The sequence below is a fragment of the Fringilla coelebs genome (assembly GCF_963513975.1).
Source record: "Fringilla coelebs genome assembly, chromosome: 28".
Taxonomy (NCBI): domain Eukaryota; kingdom Metazoa; phylum Chordata; class Aves; order Passeriformes; family Fringillidae; genus Fringilla; species Fringilla coelebs.
The window spans coordinates 4,905,472-4,927,229 of record NC_140054.1 but is presented as its reverse complement, the minus strand read 5'-3'; the positions used below and the strand labels follow the sequence as shown (position 1 = coordinate 4,927,229).

General features: G+C 66.4%; 1 protein-coding gene across 1 annotated transcript; it reads left to right on the top strand.

The window, feature by feature from the left end:
• Nucleotides 1-21,453, top strand: COL16A1 (collagen type XVI alpha 1 chain; the record flags this gene model as incomplete). The annotated part of the gene is made up of 70 exons (XM_084222871.1): nt 1-76; nt 1,765-1,827; nt 1,932-2,049; nt 3,363-3,486; nt 3,568-3,843; nt 3,921-4,001; nt 4,507-4,638; nt 5,382-5,435; nt 6,616-6,651; nt 6,994-7,020; nt 7,212-7,274; nt 7,415-7,456; nt 7,536-7,580; nt 7,876-7,911; nt 8,057-8,119; nt 8,228-8,272; nt 8,360-8,455; nt 8,581-8,619; nt 8,864-8,908; nt 9,436-9,471; nt 9,640-9,741; nt 9,831-9,866; nt 9,953-9,988; nt 10,064-10,153; nt 10,295-10,339; nt 10,466-10,501; nt 10,590-10,643; nt 10,760-10,876; nt 10,953-10,988; nt 11,106-11,213; nt 11,289-11,411; nt 11,482-11,535; nt 11,881-11,922; nt 12,006-12,041; nt 12,161-12,214; nt 12,282-12,350; nt 12,443-12,487; nt 12,601-12,627; nt 12,705-12,770; nt 12,854-12,907; nt 12,981-13,034; nt 13,109-13,162; nt 13,246-13,290; nt 13,364-13,480; nt 13,847-13,882; nt 14,047-14,121; nt 14,229-14,273; nt 14,565-14,609; nt 15,636-15,689; nt 15,796-15,849; nt 16,460-16,513; nt 16,631-16,675; nt 16,775-16,828; nt 16,908-16,943; nt 17,653-17,715; nt 17,834-17,905; nt 18,197-18,250; nt 18,338-18,382; nt 18,557-18,601; nt 18,702-18,755; nt 18,844-18,897; nt 18,997-19,047; nt 19,156-19,245; nt 19,341-19,376; nt 19,495-19,539; nt 19,621-19,809; nt 19,930-19,996; nt 20,084-20,260; nt 21,052-21,129; nt 21,213-21,453. The coding sequence occupies 70 exons, from the start codon at nt 1-3 to the stop codon at nt 21,413-21,415; spliced, it is 4,818 nt and encodes a 1,605-aa protein (XP_084078997.1). The 3' UTR covers nt 21,416-21,453.
• Nucleotides 21,454-21,758: the final 305 nt, after the last annotated feature.

Sequence of the window (21,758 nt, the reverse complement as noted above, 5' to 3'; positions counted from 1 at the left end):
ATGAGGGGTCTCTGGGCCCTGGTGCTCGCCGGGCTCGTCAGCGCCTGCCAGGGGGAGGAGCTGCTGCCAGCGGAAGGTAAGGACCACCGGGGGCTCCCAAGCCACCCCCCTCCTCACCTGTCCCTGTCACAGCTGGGTCAGACCAGGGGTGGCTGAGCAGAGGTGGCCGCAGGGCCGTGAGCTGTGCCAGGTCCCCCGTGCCAGGACCGGAGCGGTGGCTCCAGACTGAGCGCCGGGGCTTTGCTCGGCATCCCAGGCGGGCAGGGGGCCGGGGAGAGCCAGCCCGGGACACCCCGACACCGCCCCACAGCCCCGGCCGTGGGGACGGATGGGGCTCGGCCACTCTGGGACCCGGGGACGCTCGGTGGCAGCCAAGGCAGCGCGGCTGGAGCCGGGTCCGGGCGGGGCAGGTGAGCCAGGACCGCTCGGGGCAGGGTGAGGATGCACAGAGCTCCCGAGCGAGGTTTGGCCGGGAAGAGGTTTGGCCACGATCCACGCGATGGTGGAGGGCTGGCCAGTGTCCAGGCGCAGCTGGGGACAGGGGACGATGGCTGAGGCCAGCTCTGCCGGGTGTCCCCGGCCTGGGGGTGGGTCCCGGTGTGGGATGAGCCCCGGGCTGCAGGGGAGGAGCCGCTGGAAGCGACACCGTGGTTGCATCAGGCTCGGTGGGGGTGGAGCAGGGCTCGGGTTTGCCCAGGAGGGGACACTGTCACTGTCACCCGCTCCTGCTGGCCGGCATGGAGTGGTCTCGCGTGTCCCAGCCTCTCCTGAGGGACAGAGGGTTGGACAGGCGAGACTTTCCCTTCCCAGGGCTGGGAGAGGAACAGAGGGATGGCACTGGGGTGGTTTTTGCTCCTTGGTGTCTCCTGCCCTGCTGAGGGTGATGTCAGCGCCGGCTGGAGGGGACTCTGCCCCCGGCTGTGACATTCCTGCTGTGGCACTGGCTGGGGTCCCCATGCCCAGAGATGTCCCCACACCACTGCTGGCCCCGTGGTCAGCCTGGGTCACAAGCCACGGTGCTGCCAAGCTCTTGGACAGAGGTGGGCAGGGGCTGGGGGGGGTCAGAGACCCCCTGGGAACATCCAAGGAAGAGGTGGGAGCATCTTTGGTGCCCATCCTGCTTTGCATGGAGACAGAACGAATCCCTCCCTCCCTACTCCCTTGTTTACTCCTTTATCTCCCACCTCCCAACATCTGGCACATCTGGAGGTGGATTGGTGCTGCCGGAGCCGTGATTTATCCCTGCAAGCAGCGGCAGCACCCCCGTGACCACTCCTGACACGGCATTTCCTGCTCCTCAGCCTCCGGCTGGACCCTCAGCCTGTCCCCGAGGGCCACCAGCTCTGAGCTGTCACCGGGATGGGGCAGGAAGGGACAGATCTCGATGGCACTGTGGGTGTCCCTGGCAGCCGTCCCAGTCTCCTGATGCTGGTTGCAGCCGCGGGGCTGTCTGGAGGCAAAACAGCCAGGGCTGGGGAAAGCATTTCACCTGTGGGAGGCGCCAGGGCCAGCTCTGTCCCCTCCCAAGCCCTGTCCCCTCCCAAGCTCTGTCCCCTCCCAGCAGCTCCTGGAGCATTCCAGCCTCCCTCCTCCCTCCTGGGAGTGGGGTTTGCTTGGTCGGCGCTGCCTCGGGGGGCTGGGGCTGGCTCCTGGCAGCCCCCCAAGACCCTCCTGGGCTTGGGGAGCTCTGTGTGGTGCCACCCTGCTTGTCCCACCGTGCCTGGGGACACTGCAGTTACAGTGATGTGCCGGTTTGCCTCACAGGGGAGCTGTGCCCGCGGCTCTGGGACGAGGATCTGGTTGGGGACAAGTATGAGAATGTCACAGGTAAGGAAAGACCCTCTCAGGGCTCCCCTGACACCCCAGGATGGGCTCTGGGGACTGTCACCTGTCCCAGGGCCGGGTCTCATGTCCCCTGCTCTGTCCTGCAGGTTTTAACCTGGTTAAAAGGTTTGACCTGCTGAAGATCTCGTCGGTGAAAAAGATCCACAGCGCCCGGGGGCCCCTGGTGCTGCGCCTGGGCACCGTGCCCCTGGTCCAGCCCACGCAGTGAGTGGCCCTGGGTGACCGTGAGGTGGCCCTGGGTGACCGTGAGGTGGCCTTGGGTGACCTGTGAGGTGGCTCTGAGCGACGCTCAGGTGACCCGAAGCTCCTCCAGGCTATCCCCAGGTGTCAATTTGGGGTCTGGGTGCAGCTGGGTGGGCTTTGCCCTTCGCTCGTGCCAGGGATGCCGGGCAGCTCCGTGTCACCCGTGGGGACACCGGGGACGCCGAGGCTGCCCCAACACCTTTCTCCTCGAAAGTAAACCCCAGGCTGCCACGGCTCTGCTGGGTGCTGGCCAAATCTTGCGCAAGCAGGGCTCTGTGGCTGCTCTGTGGTTGCTCTTGGCAGAGCCTGCGGGGTCCAGACGAGCTCCAGAGGCTCCAAGCAGGCACTGCTGGCTGTGTGGGGGCTGCTGGGGGGGCACAGGGCGACTGGCCCTCATCCCCTGCTCAGTGTCTGGTGCCCACAGTGCCAGGGCTGGCAGGGATGCTGCAGCGTGGCAGGGTGGGAGCAGATCCACATCCTCCTCCTCCTCGGGAGCTGCTCCTGCAGGAAATGGCTGTGGTGTGTCCCCACACTGCCCCAGGGCTGGCACCGAGCTGTGCTGGGCATGGGGCTCTGCAGAGAGCCAGGGGATCCAGCCTGGGCAGCCAAATCCTTGGATGGCTGCGGGATGGGTGGTGGAGGCTCCAGGCTGGTGTTGCTCTTGGCCGGGGGTTTCTGGCACCCCAAATCCAGCCTTGGGGAGTCTGGACATGGGGACAGCCCAGGCTGGGAGATCCTGTGGGTGCCCACCCACCTCAGTGCCCTGCCAGGGTGTCCCCGTGCCCTGTGGAGAGCAGAGGGCACCGCTGGCCTTGTCCCAGTCTCCGTCCCTTGGTCCAGCTCCAGAGCAGTGGCTTGGAAAGCTGTGAGTGTGGAGCCAAGGCCAGGAGCGGAGCAGAGCCCGGAGCAAACATTTCCAGTGGCTGAATGGGCTGTGGGCGAGCTGGGAAAGGCTGCCACAGCTGCCTTGGGGATGATGGATGCATTTCCTGGCTGTCCTGGGACAAAATTCTGGGCTAAGAACACAGCCCTGGGCACTGCAGCCACACCAGCAGGAGCATCTTTGGGGCGCACAGCGTGGGGCAGAACGCACTGTGATGCCATCTGGGGTGCCACCAGTGGGGACAGCTCATGGCAGGACCCACGGTGGGGGGGTGGCTGGGGTGGTGCTGCCACCTGAAAGTGCCCTACGGATGGGTGCCACTCTCCTTGGTGCCAGCTCCATCCCCGGATCCCCCTGTCGGGCCCAGCCATCCCAACAGCTGTCCCCACAGGCAGGTGTTCCCCCGGGGGCTGCCCCCCACCTTCACGCTGGTCCTCACCTTGCTGCTGAAGAAGAACAGCACCGGGGAGCACTGGCACCTCTTCCAGGTCACCGACCGGCAGGGATACCCCCAGGTACACCCCGAAACGTGGGGGGACACCCCAGCAACGGCCAGGAGCCGTCCCTGAGCATGGCACTATCCCCTCTGTGCCCAGCTCTCCCTGTCCGTGCACGGCCCCGAGAGGAGCCTGGAGTTCCAAGCCCGGGCGCCGGGCGCCGCCTTCGTCAGCGCCGTCTTCGCGGGCAAGGCGGTGGCGTCGCTGTTCGACGGGCGCTGGCACAAGGTGGTGGTGGCCGTGCAGGGCCACGCCGTGTCCGTGCACCTGGACTGCGCCTCCATCTCCTCCAAGCCGCTGGGGCCGCGCCGAGCGCTGGCCCCGGAGGGCAACGCCTTGCTGGGGCTGGACGCCGTGCGGGGCACGCCGGTGCGGGTGAGTGCCCGGGGGCAGGGCGGCCCTGCCCGTGCTGTTGGGGACACCCCTGACCTGTCACCCGCGTCCTGCCACAGTTTGACCTCCAGCAAGCCCAGATCTACTGCGACGCCGAGCTGGCCAGGCAGGAGGGGTGCTGCGAGATCTCGGCCAGAGGGGTGAGTGCCCCTGGAGCCCCTGAGTGACACTGAGTGACTCTGAGTGACTCTGAGTGACACTGAGTGACACTGAGCACCCCTGAGTGTCCCTGAGTACCCCTGAGTGCCACTGACACTGAGCACCTGAGCACCCCTGAGCACCCCTGAGTGTCCCTGAGTACCCCTGAGCCCCCCTGAATGCCCCTGAGTGCCTTTGAGTGCCCCTGAGTGTCCCTGAGCACCGCTGAGTGTCCCTGAGCACCCCTGAGTGTCCCTGAGCACCCTTGAGTGTCCCTGAGCACCCCTGAGTGTCCCTGAGCACCCCTGAGTGTCCCTGAGTGCCCCCACCCCAACCCCAGCCAGACCCTGGAACTGCCCTGTACACGCTCAGGGTTTTCCCCACAGAGGAAACTGAGGCACAGTGAGGGCAGGTCTGTCCCCTTTGTGTCACTGCCTGGTGCTGGCTGTCCCCACGGCCCCGGCTGTCCCCCGGCAGCCTCCCCGTGACCCCGCTGTCTCCCTGCAGTGCCAGACGGAAACGCCCAAGACTCGCCGGCAAGCGGAGGTGATGCAGAGCAGCAATCTCATCGAGATGGTGCCGCAGCCTGAGGGCAGGGTGTTCACCCGCTGCTTCTGCCTGGAGGAGCCGCTGGGCACTGTGAGTTCTGGCAGTGCCACCCCGGCCCCATCCCGGTCCCATCCCAGTCTCCATCCCCACCCGTGCCTGTCCCAGTCCCTGTTCCCATCTCCATTCCCACCCGTCCCCATCCCAGTCCCTGTTCCCATCTCCATCCCCATCCTGGGTCCCCATCCTGGATCCCCGTCCTGTCACTGTCCTGCCCCTGAGCCCATCTACATTCCCATTCTCATCCCATCCCTGTTCCCAGCCCTGTCCCCATCCCCAACCCCATCTCCAACCCCATCTCCATCTCCATCCCCATCCTGGGTCCCCATCCCCATCCCAGTCCTCATCCCCATCCCAGTCCCATCCCCATCCCCATCCCAGTCCCCATCTCCATCTCCATCCCCATCTCATCCCATCCAAGTCACATTCCCGTTCCCATCTCCATTCCAGTCCCTATCCCAGTCCCAACCCCATCCCAGTCCCATCCCTGTTCCCAACCCCATCCCAGTCCCATCCCAGTCGCATCCCAGTCCCATCCCAGTCCCATCCCTGTTCCCATATCCATCCCATCCCCATCCCAGTCCCCATTCCCTTGATCCAGCCCCTGGAAAATCCCTTCCTCCCTACCCAGTGCGAGGCTGGGCATCCCGAAGGGATGAGGGACAGGAATGTCCCCCACTGCCTCCTCCTCCTCCTCCTCCCAGGATTCAGGAGAGGGAGCACCCAGGGCTGGCACGATCCAGGCCGGTGCCCCACGAGCTCTTCCCTCCCTGCAGGAGCCGGCCAGAACCTCGGGAAGGACCAGCCTGAGGGACGATCCCAAGGAGAAGGTGAGCGTGTCCCAGCCCTGCTCCCCTTCCAGCGCCACCCCAGCATGCCACCCGCTGTCCCACACCCAGGCTGGCTCTGTCCCTGCCGCATTTGGGAGCTCCCAGCGCTGCGGGGACGCCGGCAGGAGCGGCTGCTCTGCTCCCCCGAGCGGGGATTGAGGCCCCACTGGCTCCGTGCTGCTGCTGGAGCCATCCCAGCTCTGGCCAAGGGCCTCTTTGTTCCCTCCGAGCGGAGCTGGGAATCGTCTCCAGCGCTCCTGTTCCTCATCCCTGAGTGTCTCTGGGATCCCTCGTCCCAGCCTGCACATTGGAGTGGGGGGTGATACACGGTCCCATAAGCTCCTGGACATTTATGTCGCACCCAAGATAGCTCAGCTGCCTCAGAAGGCATAAAATCAGCAGGATGGCTTCTGTGGGAGTGTTGGAAACAAAAAAAGTTTTAATAAAAGGCAAAATAACAAAGTTCTTTACAGAGATAAACGAGGTGCGAAAGGTTCTTGCTCCCGGTAAAACACCTCACAAAAGCGATTAGTTTTTTTGTTCTCCTCTTTTTCTACTAAATTGCTCAGGCGGGACTTTCTGGCTCCTGTCCAATTGGCCATCCTTAAGTGCCCTAGGTCCCATGAGGTGTCTCTTCACCTAATCGAGGAGAGAAACTTCTGGGCTTTTTTTCCTTTTTAAGGAGCCAAAAGATCGTTTTGTCACTCCATCAAGGGGCCACATTCCTTGTCCCCAGTGCCCTGGGGTTGGTTTGGCTCGGCAGAACCGTGGTCAGGCCACAAATCCGCCGGGACAGCGGGCCAGGAGCTGGGCACCTCCCCAGGGAGGAAACCCGGCGGAGTTTCCCTTCTCCAGCCAGGAATTCCCTGCACCCAGGGAGCTCCGGGGATGGGGGAGAAGCTGCTGGGGGATCCCCACGGGTGTGGGGTGCTCAGGGGAGCGGGGCAGTGGCTGTGGGGTTTGGGGTGCTGTGGGGTTTTGGGAGTGCTGTGGGGTTTTGGGAGTGCTGCGGGGTTTTGGAGTCCTGTGGGGTTTGGGAGTGCTGTGGGGCTTGGGGTCCTGTGGGGTTTTGGAGTCCTGTGGGGTTTTGGGGGTGCTGTGGGGTTTGGGTGCCCTGGGTTTTGGGGTGCCATGGGCAGTGCATGGGGCTGCTCCAAGCTTCCATCCCTGTCTCTTCCAGTGCCCTCCTTGCTCATCCCAGACGGCATCAGGAAATGTGAGTGGGACCCTGGGCATGGGGACCCCGGGCTGGCCAGGCTGGGCTGTGAGCTGGGGGTGACAAAAGCCACCGGGGCGCTGTCACCAGCCCCCCACGACCCCACAGCTCCTCCTGGCCCTGCAACATCTGGAAGGCCCCTGATCCTTTCCAGATGTGGCCCCATTCCTACAGCAAGCGCTGGCTGGGGTGTGGGGGGATGGCGGGGGGGTGGCAGGCCATTGGGGCACCTCATGCCCCATGGTGGCACTTGGGGACAGAGTGCTGGGACCATGGGGACTGTGGTGGGCTCAGGACTCTGTTGCTGCCACCTTAGGGGACACATTTCTCCTGTCTCCACAGGTCACCCTCGGTCCCCCAGGTCCAAAGGTTGGTTTGTCACCCTCCGGGACACCCAGAGCTCCAGCAGGAATGTGGGAATGCTGTGCCAGAGCATCCCTGCTGGGAGCTGTGGGCACACATGGGGACGTGGGGACACCCTGTGCCCGTTTGTCACCCTCCCTGTGCCCCTTTGTCACCCTCCCTGTCCCCCTTTGTCACCCTCCCTCCCTCTCTTGCAGGGCACCAAGGGTGAGCGGGGCCTCCCTGGCACGGCCGGTGGCAAAGGGGAGAAGGGTGACCGTGTGAGTGTCCCTGGTGTCCCTGTCCCTTGTGTCCCCCCTGTCCCTTGTGTCCCAGGGAGCTGCTCCCTGCAGGGGATGCCCTGGGGGTGTCCCTGTCCCCCAAACCCCCCCTGTCCCTGAGCCACCTCTCCCCTCCGCAGGGCATGGACTGTGTGCGCACCCACCCCGGCGGCCCCGTGCAGGTGAGACCCCCCAAACCCTCCCCAAAGCCCCCTCCCCATCCCTCCCTCCCCTCTCACCTCCTCCTCCTCTTCCTCCCAGTGTGCTGAGGGGCCGCGGGGTGAGAAGGGGCAGCGTGGGCAGGTGGTAAGTCACACTGTGGGGACAAGCTGTGGGGACACTGCGGGGGTCCCCCTGCCCTGGCCTGGGGTGGGGGGTCCAGCTCTGCAGGTCCAGCTCCTTGTGGGCATGAAAGGAGCAGGAGGTGACCCTGCAGGAGCCCACCTGGGCACCCACCTGGGCACCCACATGAGCCCACCTGGGCACCCACATGAGCCCACCTGAGCACCTGCATGAACCCACCTGGGCACCCACTTGAGCCCACCTGGGCACCCACTTGAGCCCACCTGGGCACTCTCTTTGTCCCCTTTTTCCCCTGCAGGGACTCCCGGGGCCAGCTGGCTCTGAGGGGCAGAAGGTGAGTCCAGCCCACCTGGGGGTCCTGGCATGGCAGCAGGGACACCTGGGATGGTGGCAGAGGTGCCAGGACCTGCCAGTACCAACCTGGGCAGCTTGGGTGACACCACGGGTGACACCACGGGTGGCATCTGTCTGTCCTGCAGGGCCAGAAGGGTGAGAAGGGCGACGGGGGACTGCAGGGCAAGCCGGGGCGCCCTGGCCGTGATGTGAGTAGCGCTGGGGGGTACCTGGGCACCCCTGGGCACCCCTGGGCATCCCCCAGGCCAGGGGGCTCCGGCCACAGGAGCCTTCACACCCCACTCCCCTCCTGGCAGGGCCGGCCTGGAGAGATCTGCGTGGTGGGGCCCAAGGGCCAGAAGGTATCTGGGGGTTTGGGGGTGAGGGGTGGGAGATGGGGGCACCTGGTGACACTGCCAGCACCGCCACAACCCCCCATTGTCCTCCAGGGTGACCCTGGCCTCGTGGGACCGGAGGGGCTGGCCGGTGAGCCAGGAGCCCCGGGCAAGCCAGGCTCTCCAGGGGTTGGCATTCCAGGGAAGCCGGTGAGGAGCCCTGTGGTGTCCCTACGGTGGGCATGGCCGTGGCAGGGGCAAGGTGCCACCCCACAGCCAGAGCTGGCTGGCCAAGGCACCCCAGCAGGGCTAACACCTCCCTTTGTCCCTTTCAGGGTGACCCTGGTGGCCCCCCAGGTCCGAAGGGAGAGAAGGTGAGTGCAGGGAGAGGGGTCCCAGGTGTCCCCCGTGCCCAGAGCAGGGCTGGCAGGGCAGGGGGGCTGTGCTGGGAATCCCATCCAGAGCCAGATCCACCGGGGCTGAGCTGCAGCCATCAACCACTCTGGGTGGCCCAAGGACCTGGCTTGGGGGGCAGGACACTCCTGGAGGGACAGGGGTGTCACCCAGGGCTGCGGTGTCCCCCTTGCTGAGCTCAGGATTCCCCATCTCTGGCTCCAGGGCAGCCCGGGAGCTCCTGGACCCGGAGGATCGCCTGGGACACCCGTGAGTAGCAGAGCCAGGAGCCAAAGCCGGGGTCAGGGCCAGGTTGTTGGCTCAGGGTCGGGGCTGCTTGGCCAGAGAGGGGCCGGGATCCGAGCCCAGGAGCTGAGAGGGCTTTGGGAAAAGCAGTTGGGAGGGCTGAGGAGAAGTGGGAGCCAAGAAGGATTTGGGAAAAGCGGGAACTGAGAGAGCTTTGGGAAACCCAGAGCCGAGAGGGCTTTGGGAAAAGCAGGAGTTGAGAGGGCTGAGGAAAAGTGGGAGCCAAGAGGGCTTTGGGAAAAGGGGGAACTGAGAGCTTTGGAAACCCAGAGCCGAGAGGGCTTTGGGAAACCGGGAGCTGAGAGGGCTTTGGAAAACTGGCAGCTGAGAGGGCTTTGGGAAAAGCAGGATCTTCGGGAAAAGCGTGAGCGTTGCTTGGGGCTCGGATGACCCTGTGGCATGGCTGGTGGCCAGCTGAGGATGCTGGGTGGCCCTGCTGGGGCACAGCATGGCCTCCCTGAAGCAGCCCCATCCCCACTTTGCTCCTGCAGGGTCTCCCCGGAGTGCTGGGGCCGAAAGGAGACAAGGTAGGTGTGGTGACACGGGGGACGTGGTGACACGGGGGGGTGCGATGACACGGTGGGTGCGGTGACACAGTGGCCACGGGCACATCCCCCGGCCCTGGGGCTGCCGGGGACATCCTGGGGGCCACTGCACAGAGCCCCAGCCTCAGTGTCACTGCTGCCACCGGGCAGGGCGAGCCGTGCCAGGCGTGTCCCAGCGAGGGGACGCTCGGTGCCGTCGGAATTCCGGGGCCACGGGGAGAGCCCGGAGCGCCCGGCAGGGATGGAGTCTCGGTGAGTCTGAACCCGGGGGTGGGGAGGGTGGAGGGCAGGGCGGTGTCACCTCAGCAGCGTTGATGTTCCCACTGTTTCCCCCTTCCCAGGACACACCCGGCCCCGCGGGACCCAAAGGGGACAGGGTAGGTGACACGGGCCGGGCTGGCTCGTCCCCATCTCCAGCTGGGGGACACCCGAGCGGCGCCCAGCTCCTGCTTTTCCTTCCCAGGGCGATCCCGGCATCCAGGGGATGAAAGGGGACAAGGTGAGTGCGTGACCCTCCGTGCCACGCCTTGCTCGGCCCCGGCAGCCCCTGAGCTGTCCCCTGCTGCCATCCCAGGGGGACTCGTGCCAGCCCTGCGACCTCCGCGTCCTCTCCGCGCTGCGCCGCGGCCCCGCCGAGGACCTCGAGGGGGAGCCGGGGCTGCCGGTGAGTAGCGGGGCGGGACCCCCGTGAGTAGCGGGGCGGGACCCCCGGTGAGTAGCGGGGCGGGACGCGCCTGTCCCAGGGCGGGGTGACACCCCGGGCTGCTCTGGGCGCCAGGGCAGTGACCACACGCGTGTCCAGCAGGGCCAGGTGGGGCTGTCCGAGCTGGCCGGGATCAAGGGTGACAAGGTGAGTGACCCCCGTCCCCTCTGGGCATCCCTGGGGGGAGCGGGAATGGCCGGATGGTCCCATGGGGGCGGGGCAGGCTTGGCTGATCCCGAGCCTAATTCTAATCCTGGCTCTACTCCCTTTCAGGGGGACATTGGCCATGTGGGACCCACGGGCAGACCGGTGAGTGGGGACATTGTGGGGTCTCAGGGGTGTCAGAGCTGGGTTTTGGGGACCGTGGTGTCACCTGTGCTGTGGATTCTCGGCACAGGGAATGCCAGGAGAGAAAGGAGACCCAGGCGTGAGGGGGCTCAAGGGAGAGAAGGTGAGCGCAGCATTGGGGACAGCCCTGTCCCTGCCTTGTCCCTGCTGAGCTGGGGAGGGCAGGGAGCCGTGTCCGGGTCCCCAAGGCCACCTCCCAGCCGGGATGTCCCCCTGCAGGGTGACCAATGCGGGCAGTGCCCTCCCACCCCTCAAGCCCTCCAAGGGACAGCGACGGTGGTGGCAGTGCCAGGGCCACCGGGTGAAAGGGGTCCCGGTGGCCCCCCGGGCCGAGCGGTGAGTGCCCCCCGTGCCCACCGGGCCCGTTTTTGGGGGGGATGCCCCACCCTGACCCATGGCTGCATTTCCCCAGGGCAGACCCGGCGAGGCTGGCGAGAAGGGACAGAAGGTGAGAGGGGCTCGGGGTGGCTCCCGGCGGGCTCGGCGGTGACACGGGGCGCTGTGACCTCTGCGTGCCGTGCATCCCCTCCCTCCCTGCCCCAGCTTTGTCCCCTCTCTTTGCCAGGGCGACGCTGGCAGCCCGGGGGACCCGGGCACGCCGGGCATGGCCGGTGTGCCGGGGCTGTCGGGTGAGCCTGGCATCAGGGGACCGGCCGGCCCCAAAGGTGACAAGGTGAGGGGAGCCCCACACCCTGTGTCCCCGCGGTGTCACCCACCCCTCCATCCCTCTGCTGTCCCCTCCCTGCAGGGAGAGCCGTGTGAGCCTCACCCCGCCGTGCTCGGGCACCTCCCGGACGCCGTGGGCACCCCGGGACGAGCCGGGCCCAAAGGGGAGCAGGGCCCGCCGGGCACGGGCCAGCCGGGCAGACCCGTGAGTGTCCCCTCCCCAGGGACAGAGCCCGCTGGCACCGTGCCCCCAGGGTGACCCTGCTGTGTTTTAGGGCAAGCCGGGGCTGCCGGGGGTGCGGGGTCCTGCCGGGCCCAAGGGGCTGCAGGTGAGTGGGGTGTGCAGGGTCTGGGGTCCTGGGGACACCTCAATGCCTCTCTGTGTCCCCAGTGGGGTCCTGGGGACACCTCCCTGCCCCTCTGTGTCCCCAGTGGGGTCCTGGGGGCACCTCAGTGCCCTTCTGTGTCCCAGTGTGGTCCTGGGGGCACCTCAGTGCCCTTCTGTGTCCCAGTGTGGTCCTGGGGACACCTCAGTGCCCCTCTGTGTCCCCAGTGGGGTCCTGGGGACACCTCAGTGCCCCTAGGTGTCCCCAGTGGGGTCCTGGGGACAGTCAGTGCCCTTCTGTGTCCCAATGGGGTCCTGGGGACACCTCCCTGCCCCTCTGTGTCTGTAGGGTGAGCCAGGACCGCGGGGGATCGGCCAGCCAGGAGCACAGGTGGGTTTTGGGGTGCCTGCGCTGTCCCCTGCTGTCCCCTGCAGGGTGGCTCTGGTGGCTTTCACACACTCTGCTTTTCCCAGGGAGACCCCGGGAGCCCCGGACCCCCCGGACTCCCCGTGAGTAGGGTTGGGGTTTTGGGCTCACACCCCTGCCAGCCCTCTGTGCGCCTCGTGGCAGCTCTGGGGACAGCGTTGTCCCCTCCTTGGGGGGAACCCACACCCTGTCCTGCCCCCAGGGCCCCCCCGGACCGCAGGGACCCCCGGGGATGGCGGCAGAGAAAGGTGCCAAGGTAAGGGAGCGTCCCCCAGCCCCCGGTGCCCCCCGTGCTCCCCATTCCTGCTGTCCTTCCTCTGCAGGGATCTCCGGGCCCCAAAGGTGCCACGGGACCCCCTGGGCCACCGGGGAGCGGCGTCACAGGGCCACCGGTAGGTCCTGCCCTGGGGATGGGCAGTGCCACCCTGCTGGCACCTCGATCCCGGTCCAGCCAGGCACTTCCTCACCCTCCTCTTCCTCACAGGGCCCCCAGGGGCAGCGGGGGCCCCCCGGCTCCAGCGGGCAGCCGGTAGGTGATGGGGCGGTGCCAGGGGGGTGTGCCAGGGGTCTGGGGAGGGGTCACACGGTGGGTGGGGGGCACTGAGGGCTGCCCTAACACCCATCTCCGTTTTCCTCTGGCAGGGGGAGAAGGGTGCCCAGGGAGAGAAGGTGAGTGGGTCCAGGTGGAGCCGTGCCCCCCCCTTGCCACCCCAACCCCGCTCTGCCCTCACCCCCTGTGCCCACAGGGAGACCCCGGCGAGTGCTCCTGCCCCTCCAGCCCCCGCCAGGACCCCAGCTACAACGGGATGCCGGTGAGTGTCACCCCCCTGGTGCTGTGCCACCCTCCTGGGCACCCCCAGCCCCATTTCACCCCCCGGGATTCTCTCGCCCCCAGGGAGCGCCAGGATTATGGACCGGGATGTCCTGGCAGCCCCAGCCCGGCCCGCAGGTCGGTGCCACCCCTGTCACCCCCTCAGCCCGCACCCCTCACCCCTCTCTGATTGCTTTTGGGGGTCTTGCAGGGCCCCCCCGGAGCTCCCGGCCCCCCCGGGCCGCCCGGTGCCCCCGGTCGCCAGGTGAGCGGTGGGACAGGGGAGCGGGGCCGTCCTGAGCCTCCAGGGCAGGGTTTGAATATTCCCCCGGGATTTAGGGAATGCCAGGACACAACGGCTTGCCCGGGCTGCCTGGACCGGCTGGAGACCTGGTAGGTGGTGACAATTCCCTTGGCAATGTCCCCTGTCCCCATGGTAGGGACAATCCCTCCCTCCATCCCTCCCTCTCTTCCAGGGACCTCTGGCCGTCATGGCTGGGAGGAACATCGAGGTGCTGAAGGTGAGAGGGTGGGGATGGGGTCACCCTCCTGCCCTGGGGACCCCTCTGAGCCCCCTTTTCCCCCCTTTTCCAGACTCTCTGCGGGGACTGTGCCCAGCTGCAGGCAGCCCTGGAAGCTCCCGGAGGAGTGGAGGGGGAGAAGGGGGACGGGGGCATGCCAGGCGCCCCTGGCAGCGAGAACTGTGCCAGGGTGAGTTTCTGGAGGAGAATTTGTGTGCCCAACACCCCCTGGATGTGCAGGGGTGGGGTTGGAGAGATGCTCCAAGAGAATTGGATTTGGTGGCAGTTGGGGTGGAGGAGATGGGGACATGCCAGGCAACCCTGGCAGTGAGAACAGTGCCAGGGTGAGGATTTGTGTGCCTGACACCCCCTGGCCGTGCAGGGGTGGGGTTGGAGAGATGCTCCCGAGTCCCTCCCGAGTCCCGGAAAATTGGATTTGGTGGCAGTGGGGGGAATTGCCACCCTCTGGGGACACTGGCCCCTCTGGGCACAGCCCCAGCAGGGATGCCAGGCTGGTCCTGTGTCACAGCCGGGTGACTCCGGGGTTCTCTTGCAGTGCCTTGAGCAGTTCCCGCCGGCGGAGGAGGCGCGGGTGAGTGACACCGCTGTCCTGGTGCCACCCCCTGCTCCCCAGGCATGCTCCCTGCCGGGCATCCAGGGCTGCCCCCCAGCTGTGGGGGCTTTGGGGAGGCTTGGCAGGGCTCAGCGTGGGTGGAAGTGCCACCTCAGGGTCCTGATGTGTGCCCACCCCTGCAGGGTGACAGCCCTGACTGCACGGGTCACCCCGGGCTGCCGGGAGCCCCGGGCATCCCAGGAGAGCGAGGAGAGCAGGTGGGTGAGCCCCAAGCCATCCTCCCCTGCCACCCCAGCCCTGCCTGGCCGCTGTGGCGCTGTCCCCACCTCGGTGGTCACACCTGGCACCCCCATCCCCCTCCCAGGGCTCCCCAGGGCTGCGCGGACCCCCAGGACCGCCCGGACCCATCGTGAGTACCCCTGCCCGGGCTGGGGGGTCTGGGGGGCTCGCAGCCCCTCAAAGCAGCTTGCCAAAGGGGCCTGGCACCCTGCCCTGAGGCAGAGGGTCGTGGCCGTGGCGAGGCACAGGTGTGACGTGGCACGGCACGGATGTCCCCACGGATGTCCCCAGGGAGGCTGGAGAAGGAGGTGACGCTGCTGCCAGCCCGGAGGTGGAGCGGGAGCTCTGTGGCACCCGCAGGGCTCAGGCCAGGCTCCCCAGCGCCTTTTCCAAGCTGTGACCTCCCTGTTTCTCCCCTCAGGGCCCCCCAGGCTTTCCTGGAACGCCGGGCGCCCCCGGACTGCCCGTAAGAACCCAGCACGGCTCCGCTCTGTGCCCTCGTGTCGCTGCCGCTTGGTTTGGCTGTGTCCCCTGTCCCTGTCCCTGCTGGGGACAGCCGCAGCACAGCTGTCCCATCCACTCCATCTCCATCCCACCATTCCTGCTCCTCCCTCCCAAAGCAGGGGGTCCCAGCGGACCCGGGTTTGTTTGGGGGTGATCTTCCTCACTTCAGGGACCTGCTGCTGGCACTCGCCACCTGCTGGGGGTGGCACTCGCCACCTGCCGGGTCCCCGCGGCACCGCGGGGCTGGTGTGGCTCCAACTGTGCCAGGGAGGTGCCACCTGGGCCAGGTGACCCGTCACAGCTCCCCTGATGGTCACCAGGGAGACCCCTGGTGGGGACCGGGAGGATCCCGTGTGTGTGACCTGGGCTCCTGTGCGGTCACTCAGCCTCCACCACCATCTCCATCTTCATCTCCATCTTCATCCTCACCTCCACCTCCATCTCCACCCTCCTGCTGCCCCCTGCTCGCTCCCCACAGGAGCTGGTGGTGGGGCTGTGCCGGCGGCTCTCGGAGGATCCTGCGCTCCTGCTCGTGTCCCCTCGTCCACTAATGTCACCGTCACCCCACGGCCTCTCTGGGGCCCTCTGGGGCTCTCTGTGGGCCGTGCTCTGCGGTGTGCCAGCGTGTCCTGTCACTCTCTGTCACCTCGGCACCACGCCACCCCACTAACCCACCCCGGAGGTCCCCGTGGCGCTCCAGGCTGTCCCCGTGTCACCCTGGGAGGACGGGGGGCACCGGGCTGGAGCTGAGGCTGCAGCCAGAGCCGGGCACCCCACGCAGCCCCCCCAGGGCTGGCATTTCCGTGGCACCAGGGTCTGAGCGTCCCCGCCGCGCCTGGGTACTGACCCCGGTGCCAGGCAGGGTCCCAGCAGGCTGGCAGAGGTCACAGACCCCAAGGGCTGTGCCCAGGCCCTGCTGCCAGGTGGGCACAGCCCCGGGAGGGGCTGTAGGAGACCCCCCTGCATCTCTTCTCTTCTCCCCACCAAGGGTCTCCAAGGGGAGCGCGGCCCTGCCGGGCTGGCCGGAGCCAAAGGGGAGCCGGTGAGTGCTGTGGGACGAGGGGACAGGGGGACACTGGTGGCCCGTGGGGGTTGGCACCTGGCTGGGGCGCTGCAGGGGGCTCAAAGTTCTCATCCCTCACACACAGGGACCTCCAGGACAACCCGGCTACCCCGGGGCCACAGGGCCACCCGGCCTTCCCGTGAGTACTGGGGGGACCAGGCTGCCCCTGCCAGCCCCCATGGCCCATCCCTGCCTCAGATCCCATCCCTGTGCCAAATCCCATCCCTGCCCCAAATCCCATCCCTGTGCCAAGTCCTATCCATGCCCCATATCCCACCCATGCCCCATATCCCACCTGTATCCCAAACACCACCTGTACCCCAAATCCCATCTCTGTGCCAAGTCCTATCCATGCCCCATATCCCACCTGTACCCCAAATCCCACCTGTACCCCAAACCCCTCCTGTACCCCATATCCCATCCATGACCTACACCCCATGCCTGCCCCAAATCCTATCCCTGTGCCAAGTCCTATCTATGCCCCACATCCTACCTGTACCCCATGCCCCACCTGTACCCCAAATCCCACCCATGCCCCAGATCCCATCCCTGTGCCATGTCCCACCTGTGCCCCATGTCCCACCTGTACTCCAAATCCCATCCCTGTGCCCCAAGTCCCATCCCTGTGCCACGTCCTGTCTGTGCCCCATGTCCCACCTGTACCCCATGTCCCACCCGTGCCCCAGATCCCATCCCTGCCCCGTGTCCCATCTGTGCCCCATGTCCCCACCCTGTCCCTTCCCTCCCAGGGCATCAAAGGCGAGCGAGGCTACGTGGGTCCCCCCGGCGAGAAAGGGGAGCTGGTGAGTCCCTCAGGACCCCGCTCTGGGGGCAGTGGGGCTGGGGGCTCCCCCAGGTGTCCCCCATCCGTGGGCACCGGGGCTGGCACCTCCACCTGATCCTATTCCTGTCCTTCCCAGGGCCCCCCCGGCGTGGACGGGCTGCCCGGTCCCGTGGGGCCAGCGGTAGGTGCCCACCCTGGGGGCTGTGGGGAGGGAGGGAGGGAGGGGGTGGCTGGGGGGGGTTTTGGGGTGCTCCCACCACCCCATCCTGTCTCTCTGCAGGGTCCCAGGGGCGAGCGCGGGCTCCCAGGAAGCGCCGGAGAGAAGGGGGACCAGGTGAGTGTCCCCAGAGGGGACAGGACCCCCAGGACCCCTGTGGGCTGTGGGGTCCAGCTCAGCTCCTGTCTCTCCTCAGGGCTTCCAGGGCCAGCCTGGCTTCCCGGGACCACCGGTGAGTGAATCCCACTGGGAATTGTGAGTAAATCCCACTGGGAATTGTGAGTAAATCCCACTGGAATTCTGAGTAAATCCCACTGGGAATTCTGTGTAAATCCCATGGGAATTCTGAGTAAATCCCACCAGGAATTCTGAGTAAATCCCACTGGGAGCTCTGAGTAAATCCCATTGGGAGCTCTGAGTAAATCCCATTGGAATTCAGAGTAAATCCCACTGGGACCTCTGAGTAAATCTCACTGGGAATTCTGTGTAAACCCCACTGGGAATTCTTAGTAAATCCCACTGGGAATTGTGAGTAAACCCCACTGAATTCAGAGTAAATCCCACTGGGAATTCAGAGTAAATCCCACTGGGAATTCTGTGTAAATCCCATGGGAATTCTGTGTAAATCCCACTGGGAATTCTGAGTAAATCTCACCAGGAATTGAGTAAACCCCACAGGGAATTCTGAGTAAATCCCACTGTGAGTTCTGAGTAAACCCCACTGGGAATTCTGAGTAAATCCCAGTGGGAATTCCAGCACCCTGCGAGCTGGACCCCATTCCTGGCTGTGTGTCCCCACAGGACAGGGGGTTCCACACGGGGGACACGAGCCGGGTGAGGAGCAGGGAGCAGCCCTGGATCAATCCCATTAAATTAAACCAGGAAAGAGCGGGATTTATGGGCTGGGATCCCCCCTCACTCGGCACCCCTCTCCCCTCCAGGGTCCTCCTGGTTTCCCGGGAAAGGCTGGTCCAGCCGGGCCACCAGGGCCTGTGGCAGAGAAGGTGAGTGCCAGGGACAGGTGCCACCGGGCGGTGGCTCTGTGCTGTCCCCGCCTGTCCCCTGGGCTGTGCCCGCCTTTGGTGGCCCTGCCGTGCCTGTCACCTCCTGTGGCTCTTGCAGGGCAGCGAGGGCATGCGGGGCCCCACGGGGATGCCAGGGCCCCCCGGGCCCCCCGGACCCCCCGGAATCCAGGTAAGACCCCCCCAATGTGTCACCCTTGGGTGCTCCTGGGAACACTGCTGGCTGTTCCCATCCCCAAGGATCTGTTCCCATCCCCAGGGATCTGTTCCCATCCCCAAGGACCTGTTCCCATCCCCAGGGATCAGTTCCCATTCCCTACAACCCGTTCCCATTCCCAAGGATCTGTTCCCATCCCATAGATCTGTTCCTATGGCCTGGGGTGCCCTGAGCAAGTCCCTCACAGGGACCCCCAGAGCTCCCCAATGCCAGCCCCCCTCTGTCACTGTCACCTTGTCCCCACAGGGCCCTGCTGGCTTGGAAGGACTGGATGGCAAGGATGGCAAGCCAGGGCTGAGGGTGAGGCTCTGGATCTCCCCGGGTTTCGCTGGGGGGCAGCCACCCTGCACCCCCCAGGACACCCCCAACCCCTCTCTCTCTCCCCAGGGTGACCCTGGTCCCCCCGGGCCACCAGGGATGATGGGTCCTCCGGTGAGTGGCAGCCCTCCTTGTCACCTCTCCCTAGTGCTCCCCTGAGCCAGGACTGTCCCCTGACAGTGCTCCTGGGGACACCGAGCTGTGGGTGGTGGCCCTGGACCAGCGATGCAGGCTCAGGGTCACTTGGCAGCACCCTGGGACCCCCACCCAGCTCTTTTCTCTCTCCAGGGCTTCAAGGGCAAGACAGGACACCCAGGGCTCCCAGGACCGAAGGTGAGCCGTGGTGACACTGCCTGGTGACATCCCCAAGGACCTCGAGCCTGGCCAGGCCCCCACTCACAGCTCTGCCCGTGATGTCCCTTCCTCCTTTTAGGGTGACTGCGGCAAACCCGGCCCCCCGGGCAGCACGGGCCGGCCGGGAGCCGAGGTGAGCGAGGGCTGGGTGACCCCCGAGTCCCCCTTGTCACCACCCCCCTTCCTCCTCCTCCTCCTCCTCCTCACCTTGCCTTCCTCAGGGCGACCCCGGACCCATGGGACCCCAAGGCCGGCAGGGACCGCCAGGGCTCATCGTAAGTTGCTGTCCCCGTGACGGGGGGATGCCAGCGGGGATCCCTTTGGTGGGGACACCACCCGTGACCCCCAGCTGACCCCCCCGTCTCTGTCCCCAGGGTCCCCCTGGCAGCCCGGGACAGCCGGGGCCCGCTGGCCTCGCTGGGGTGGTGAGTAGTGCCAGGGCTGGAGCTTTGGGGTGGGGATGGGTGGGTTTGGGATCACCTGACCCCGGTGCTCCCGGTGCTCCCGGTGCTCCCGGTCCCTCCTCCCCGCAGGGGCTGAAGGGCGAGCGCGGCTCTGTGGGCGAGCGGGGTCTGCCGGGAATGCCAGGACAGCCAGGACCCCCGGGACACCCGGGACCACCGGTGAGCACAGCAGGACCCTGTACCCTGCAGCGTGGGGACCTCGGGGGTGGCCCTGTGGTGTCACCACCTCACGCTGCCCCTCTCTGACCCCGCAGGGAGAGCAGGGACCCGATGGACCCGTTGGGAAGGAGGTGAGCAGGGTTCTCTGGAGATTTCCTGCCCTGCTGGACACAGATTTTGTCATCCTCTGGCCCGGCTGGGGTGTCCCCAGGGTGGGGACATCTCTGTCACGCTGCTCCTGTTTTCCAGGGACCCCCAGGAAAACCGGGCATTGCGGGCCCGGCCGGACAGAAGGTGAAGCTGTGACACCCGGCACTGCCACCACGGCCACCACGGCTGTCCTGGCACGCCAGGACTGACCTTTCCTGTCCGCAGGGTGACTCTGGAGCCCCCGGCGAGCGGGGCTACCCCGGGGAGAAGGGCAGAGCCGGAATGCCGGGGGGGCCGGGCAAAAGCGGCTCCATGGGGCTCGTGGGGCCACGGGGACCCGCGGGAGAGAGGGGACCCCCGGGCTCGCCGGGCCCCGCCGGCAGCCCCGGCCTACCGGGACCCCCGGGGATGATGGTAAGGACAATGGGGGGGCCGTGTCGGGGGCAGGGCACTGTCCCTGTGGCAGGGCACGGTGGCTGCAGCCCTTTGTGTGTCCCCTCGTGTGTCCCCTCGTGTCCCCTCGTGTCCCCGCAGGGAGATGTGGTGAATTACGACGAGGTCAAGAGGTTCATCCGCCAGGAGCTGAACAAGATGTTTGACGGTAACGGGGGGGTGGTGACAAGCCCGGGGACCGTCCCCGTGTCCCCGCCTTGTCCCCGCGGGCTGAGCTGGCTCCGTGTCCCCGCAGAGCGGATGGCGTACTACACCTCCCGGCTGCACTTCCCGGTGGAGATGGTGGCATCCCCGGGCAGGCCCGGTCCCCCCGGGAAGGACGGGCTGCCCGGCCGGCCGGGACCCCCCGGCTCCCCGGGGATGCCGGGGCAGATCGGCAGAGAGGGGCGGCAGGGCGTGCCGGGCATGCGGGGTACGTGCTGCTCCCGGGGTAACCGCTGTCCCCAGGATGGTCCCGGTGTCCCTGGGATGTTCCCGGTGCCCCTTGGTTGTTCCTCAGTGTCCCCATCCTGTTCTCGATGTCCCTGGGGTGTTCCCAGTGTTCCCAGCACCTTCCCAATGTCCCTGGGACATTTCCCAGTGTCCCTGGGGTATTCCTATTGTCCCCATCACGTTCTCGGTGTCCCTGGAGTGTTCCAAGTGTCTCTGGGTGCTCCCGGTGTCCCCGTCATGTTCTCGATGTCCCTGGGGTTTTCCCAGTGTCCTTTGGATGCTCCTGGTATCCCTGGGCTGTTCCCAGTGTCCCCAGGACATTCCCAGTATCCCCAGTTCATTCCCTGTGTCCCTGGGCTGTTCCCAGCGTCCCCAGGACATTCCCAGTGTCCCTGAGCTGTTCCCAGTGTCCACAGTTCATTTCCAGTGTCCCCAGTTCATTCCTAGTGTCCCCAGGACATTCCCTGTGTCCCTGGGCTGTTCCCAGTGTCCCCAGTTCATTCCCAGTGTCCCTGGGCTATTCCCAGTGTCCCCGGGCTATTCCCAGTGTCCCCAGTTCATTCCCTGTGTCCCCAGTTCAGTCCCTGTGTCCCTGGGCTGTTCCCAGTGTCCCCAGTTCAGTCCCTGTGTCCCTCGGCTGTTCCCAGTGTCCCCAGGACATTCCCAGTGTCCCCAGTTCATTCCCAGCGTCCCCAGTTCATTCCCAGTGTCGCTGGCACTGGGATGCTGTGCCAGGTTCTCACCCCTCCTCTCCATCCACCTCTCCCCCAGGTGAGCCGGGTGCCAAAGGAGAGAAAGGCGAGAAAGGCGTGGGGCTGATGGGGGACAGCGGCCCCCCAGGACCCCCAGGTGAGCCCCCTCCCTCTGCCAACCCCCAGCCCTACGCTGGCCTTTGCTGCCACCCCACCTTTCTTTCCCTCCATCTCTTCCAGGTCCCCAAGGACCACCGGGCTATGGCAAGATGGGTCCCCCGGGCCCCGTGGGGCAGCAGGGCATCCCCGGCATCCCCGGCCCTCCCGGTGCCACGGGGCAGCCGGGCAAGACCGGGCACTGCAGCCCCGCCGAGTGCCTGGGGGCCGTGCCCATGGAGCAGCCACTCTTCCAGCCCAAGAACGTCAAGGGTCCCTTTGGCTGAGCCCCCCGTGCCCCCCGAGCCCCCCGGATTTGCTGTTAATATTGTTCCTGTTGTTGCCCCGCTGTGCCGGGGCCGTGCCCGTGGCGGGGGGCTCGGGGCTTGTACAGCTCGGCAGGGGCGGGTGGATCCTGCCCCAAAAATACACCTGTGAGTGGACACGAGTGGGTCTGTGCCTCCTCCCCAGCTTGTCCCCAGCCCTGTCCCCAGCCTGTCACCGAGGGATGCTGCTCGGGCTGGTTCTGAGTCACTCTGGTTGGGGACACGGTGACCCTGAGCTCCCTGGGGTGGATGGGGGAGTGGCAGTCCTGATGCCAGGGGATCCTGGTGCTGTCTCAGGGCAATC